Genomic DNA, 6,000 nt, shown 5'->3' on the forward strand with positions numbered 1-6,000 from the left:
TGGGTTTGATCCCTGGGTTGGGAAGATCCCCTGGAGAAGGGAAAGGCTACCCACTCCAGTATTCTGGCCTGGAGAATTCCATGGACTGCATAGCCCATGGGGTTGCAAAGAGTCAGAGACGACTGAGCGACTTTCACGCACTTATTATCACTGCTGCTTTTATTAGGGACTGTGAGAACAACCAACAATGCTTATGGAGCTTTGTGAGGTGCTAAAATGAACTTATGTTTGCTCTTTGGAGTCAAAGGTTAATGCAAGTACTTGCAAAAGCCAGAAAAACAAACAGAAAACCCTTGATAAGCCAGCCAACTCTAATTAGGATAACAGCTATTTGTTAAAGATGCATGTTGTCAGACTAAAAATAGAAATATTCCTATAAGCACAGCTCACTGCTGATTGCGAATGGATTTTTTGTTGTTGTTTGTGCTTTTTTTTTTTTGTTCATAGAATATAAATTGCCCTTCCTTAAAATGTTCATTTAAAATTTTAAGTAGCCACCATATATATGTACAGCACTTCTGCATCTATTTTAATCTTTGCATTAATATTATCTCATAAGCAGGGCTGATATAATGATCCCCTTTTGACAGAAGAGGAAATTGAGGTTCAGAGAGGTTAAGTGCCTTGTGGAATATCAAACAGATAATTGGGGACAGAGTTGCACATTCAAAAGCTGACTTGTAAGGGTGGGGAAGGAGAGGGAGGGATGAATTGAGAGAGTAGCGTTGAAACATTTGCATTATCATATGTAATAAAGTAGGTAGCTAGTGGGAAGTCACTGTAACACAGAGAGCTTAATCAGGTGCTCTGTGACAACCTAGAGGGGTGGATGGGGTGAGGGGTGGAAGGGAGGTTCAAGAGGGAGGGAACACAGGCATACTTAAGACTGATTCACCTTGCTGTATGGCAGAAAGCAACACAACATTGTAAAGCAACTATCCTCCAATTAAAAGTAAATAAAAGCTGACTTGTAGAGGGGATATATATATACATATAGCTGATTCACTTTGCTGTACAGCAGAAACTAACACAACATTGTAAAGCGACTATACTCCAATCAAAATTAATTTAAAAAAAAGAGCTGACATAAGTTAGAGAATCACTTGGTCTTCATTCTTAGTATAAGGGAAGCAGCCATTACTTTTTAAAATTTAAATTAAAAAATTGTTTTTTACAATGTTGTGTTGATTTCTGCTCCTTAAAAATCTAGGAACAGATCTACCATGTGGCCCAGCGGCCCCACTCCTGGGCATATTCCCTGAGAAAACAAAAAAGAAATATATACCCCAGTATTCATGGCAGCAGTTTACAATAGCTAGGGCATGCGAGCAACCTAGGTGTCCACGGCCTGATGAAAGGAACAAGAAGTTGTGGTAAGTATTACAACGGAAGCATTCATGACTTTTATCCTATACGGTTGCGAGCTCTGAATTTGTTCATTTCCACATTAGGCTGCCAAGTTTGTTGATGCCCATCAGACCTATCAGACACTCAGCTTAACTCTCTTCCTTGAAAATGGCTTGAACGTCTCTTCAGGGATCCCCTTATGGGGCGCTGGGGTCTCCGCCTTCACAGGCAAACCGCTGAGTGGATGCCTGGGAGGAATTCCACGGTAGTGACGGAATTCCTCTTGACGGCGTTTGCTGACCACCCCCACTGGGGGCTCCTGCTCTTCGCGGCCTTTCTGGGTTTCTACCTGCTCACTCTGCTGGGGAACTGTGCAATGATCCTCCTGATCCGCCAGGACCGCCGGCTGCACACCCCCATGTACTTCTTCCTGGGCCACCTCGCCCTCGTGGACGTCTGCTACTCGTCCACCGTCGTCCCCCAGGTGCTGGCGGTCCTGCTGGAAGGCGGCGTCGTCCTCTCCAGGGCGCGCTGCGCCGCCCAGTTCCTCCTCTTCACCTTCTTCGCGTCCATGGACTGCTACCTTCTGGCGATCATGGCCTACGACCGCTGCGTGGCCGTGTGCCGGCCCCTGCTCTATGTCGCCATCGTGACCGAGAAGGCCCGCTGGGTTTTGGTCGCGGGGGCGTACGCGGCGGGCTTCTCCAGCGCCTTGATTCGAACGGTCACCGCCTTCACGCTCTCCTTTTGTGGGAACAACCAGATCGACTTTATTTTCTGTGACCTCCCGCCTCTGCTGAAGCTCTCCTGTGGGGACAGCTACACCCAGGAGGTGGTGATCATTGTGTTTGCCGTGCTGGTCATGCCCGCCTGTATACTGGTCATCTCGGTTTCCTACGTGTGCATCGTCCTGGCCGTCGTGCGGATGCACTCCTCCGGGGGCCGGGCCAAGACCTTCTCTACCTGCGCCTCCCACCTCGCTGCCGTGGCTCTCTTCTTTGGGACCCTCATCTTCATGTACCTGCGGGACAACTCGGGCCAGTCCTCAGAGGCGGACCAGGTGGTGTCCGTGCTCTACACGGTGGTGAGCCCGATGCTGAACCCACTCATCTACAGCCTGCGGAACAAGGAGGTCAAGGACGCAGTCTTGAAATCCTTGACCCGACCGAAGGTTTCTGGAAGGTTCTAGACGGACCTTCATCAGATATGTCACTCCTTAGTTGCTCCACCTTTTCTGTCTTTCCTCAAGTGTCACCTACTTGGGAAGATTTCCCCAGATAACCTTATTAAAATGGCACCTAACATTCCATCTCCATTTTCTGATTTACTGTGTCATGTAATACTTGTCAGGGCTTTCCCAGTGGCTCAGTGGTAGAAAATGTCTGCCTGTGACCCAGGAGGTCACAGGAGGTGATGCAGGAGGTGCTGTTGTAAGAGATGCAGGAGGTGCTGGCTCAACCCCTCGGTCAGGAAGATCCGGTGGAGGAGGGCATGGTGTTGTCCTACTCCAGCATTTGTGCCTGGAGAGCCCCATGGACAGAGGGGCCTGGTGGGCTACAGTCCATAGCATCCAAAAGAGTCAAGAAGAGTAGGACGTGACTGAAGCGACCGACCTCACAGGCACATGATGCTTGTCAGGATCTGACGCACTGTGTTATAAACATTTGATACTGTCTAGTCCTCACAACTAGAAAGTAAGCCACGTGAGAGGAAGCACTTTCATCTGTGAGATTCATTTCTGTATGCCCCCGGGGCTTAGCAAAGCACCTACCACACAAAAGGCTCTCAATAAATATTTGTTGAATGTATGAATTAATCTCAGGTTCCAGCGTTGACCTTTAAGTTCCAACTTCTGCCATTCCGAGTGTTTTCATCTGCCAAGTGGGTTTACCTAACGTAAAGGACCATGATTGTGAGGATCCAATGCACAAATGGGTAAGAACCATGCCGATTTATTCCCTAGCATCTGTTGACTGTAATGCATTGCCTGGCACGACTGACGAATGAGGCAAATTTAAAAAACCTACCTACCAATGCAACTATGTTTTGATCCAAAGGGATTTTCCAAGCCCTGTCATGTATGTTTTCACTGTTTCTCTTCTTATTGTTTCTGTGGGTTTTGAATGATAATATGAATATTAGTGATGATAATGATGGATCAAGATTTATTAGGCATTTACCACCTTCCAGGAATTGTGATGTTTGCTCCAGGAATTATTTGATTTAATTCTTTCCACAACACTGTAAAGCATGTTTTGTTGTTATTCCTGCTTATTGGTGTGGGAGGCACCTGGGAACTTAGAGTTGAGTAGTTGTGCCAAAGTCAGCAAGCAAAGGCTAGAGTGCGGTTCCCTCGCACCCCACCCAAACCTGAGCTCTTCACAGTCTCCTACTATCATCATCTACTTTCCACCCTATGCAATTCCACTCAGTCTGGAATTTATTGTTACTGCAATTTTCTTTTTCCTTTTACCAGGTGAAGAAAAGATAAAAGGCCAGTCAGTAGAGGTAGAAGGCAGTCAGCAACGTTTATTTTATAGCCCTGATGTGTTGGTACTGTGTAATGTGGAAGTGTGTGTCAATGTAGGGTGTGTGTGTGTGTGTGTGTGTGTGTGTGCGTGCATGCAGTTGTGTATAAGAAAATGAAGCGCGCAGATTAAACAGATGGTGACTTCTGAACTCTAGGACCTTTCCTTTTAAGGACATATAACAAACATTTTAGAAGAGTTGGGTGGATATATTTAAGAAAGATACTGGGAGAAAACCACAGCTGTGGCAGGAGATTTGGATCCACACAGCAGCCTTTGCTCGTGTTTTTGTGCAAATCACTTCACGTGGGGGGAAGCAACTCCATGGAGGGCATCTTGGTCATTTTTCAAATATTAGCTGCCATGTGATGGTCCCCGACCCATCAACTTCTGTCATAGGTGCTAAGAGGCATTTTGTATTCTAGAAAGAGCTCAGAATTTGGTACCAAAGTGTCTACTTTGTCACTTCTTAGCCCTTGTGGCTTCAGGTTCGTTAAGGCCTATCAGCCTGCTTTCTCAGCTGTGGAATAAGGCTTATGGAGCATTTACTGCAGGCCACGTTTTATGTGCAGCTCATTTGTCTGCACAACTTGGTGCATGTAGAGGATGGGAAGGTGCTGGCTGGCATTCATAAGCATAAACATTAATTCATAAACAGCGTTTTCATGGTGATTGTCCCAGACCCCACAGTCCACGTGTACCAAGGGGTGGAGGGACCCACAGCTGATCAGTGGACATCTTCATTTCAGAACTGTCTGAAACAATATTTCCTGGGCCAGGATTAGCCTTGGATCCTTCTGAGGTAAAGAGTTCACTAGTAATTTTTAAACTAGCCCTCAAACTGGCATACACTTAAATGCACACTTAAGCTAACAGTAGACTCTAGGCTAAAAGCTTTACATGAATCATTTATTTTAGCCCTCCCAACAAATTTAATGGAAAGTAATTATTACTGACTTCATTTCCAAGAGAAAGAAATTAAGACCCAAAGAGGTTGTGTAACTTGCCCAAGTTTCAAGAAAACCGACAGACCAGGGAAGGTGTGATCTCGAGTGTCCAAAGTACGTTCTCTTCAATGGTGCCCACCCTTCTGTATTTCTCCCTCTCTTTCTTCCAGGCCCAGTGCTCAGTTGCAATTTGCTTCAGAGGCGTCTGAATTTCAGTTGCTTTCTGGGTCTCAGTGTTTGGTAGGTCTGGGCTGGTGTGGATGCGTCTAATGGGCTGACACAGATATGAAGTTCATGGAACTCATGTTTGCCCTCTTGTAGGGCCATGATGTGAATCGGGGAATTTGCGTCTCCCTCAGAAAGAGCAGGATTGGCTCAGATGAACTATTGACTTCGGAAGGCCTTCTAGAGCACCTTTGGAGTCAAAGCTTCCTCCAATAAGTAGTTCATTAGCATGGGGTCTCTGAACTATCTTCCTGATGGCTCAGACACTAAAGAATCTGCCTTCAATTCAGGAGACCTGGGTTCGACCCCTGGGTAGGGAAGATCCCCCGGAGAAGTGAATGATGACACACTCCAGTGTTCTTGCCTGGAGAATTGCATGGACAGAGGAGCCTGGGGGGCTACAGCCGGCGGGGTCACAAAGAGTCAGACACTACTGAGCAACCAACACTTTCACCTTCATGAGGCTCCAAACAGTCGCCAAACTTGTCTCCACATCTTCTTTGCCAATCCTTAGTGATTGTCTAAGAATTCAAGATTCCTTTCCAAACACAGATCATTGCTATTTCCTACCGTTTAATAGCATTACAAAGTGTAATTTATTATTTTCTTGTATTTATCATCTATCTATTCATTATCTATTTATCATCTATCTATTATATCAGTCTCTCTATATCTATTTTCTGTATCTACCTATTCATCTATCATTTCATCAGATATGACTCAAAGGGTGTGCCTGAAATCCCTTCTGATTTACAAAAACTTTTTAAAAACAGCTTCACTGAGGCAGAATTGACAAGCAATAAATTGCCTAGTAAGTGTACAATTTGGTAAGTTTTGACATGTGAAATACACCTGGGAAACTGTCACCACAATGAAGATAATGGACATATAACCACTCCTTAAAGGTTTTTTTTGCCCTTTCTACTCTCTTGAATGTGCCCCTTCCCACCACC

At 45.6% G+C, this 6,000-nt stretch overlaps 1 protein-coding gene across 1 annotated transcript; it reads left to right on the top strand.

Moving 5' to 3' along the window:
* Positions 1 to 1,591: 1,591 nt before the first annotated feature.
* LOC138420250 (olfactory receptor 9Q2-like) lies at positions 1,592 to 2,536 on the top strand. The gene has a single exon (XM_069553363.1). The coding sequence runs from the start codon at positions 1,592 to 1,594 to the stop codon at positions 2,534 to 2,536; it is 945 nt and encodes a 314-aa protein (XP_069409464.1).
* The last annotated feature ends 3,464 nt before the right edge of the window (positions 2,537 to 6,000 follow it).

Source organism: Ovis canadensis, chromosome 15, assembly GCF_042477335.2.
Source record: "Ovis canadensis isolate MfBH-ARS-UI-01 breed Bighorn chromosome 15, ARS-UI_OviCan_v2, whole genome shotgun sequence".
Taxonomy (NCBI): Eukaryota; Metazoa; Chordata; class Mammalia; order Artiodactyla; family Bovidae; genus Ovis; species Ovis canadensis.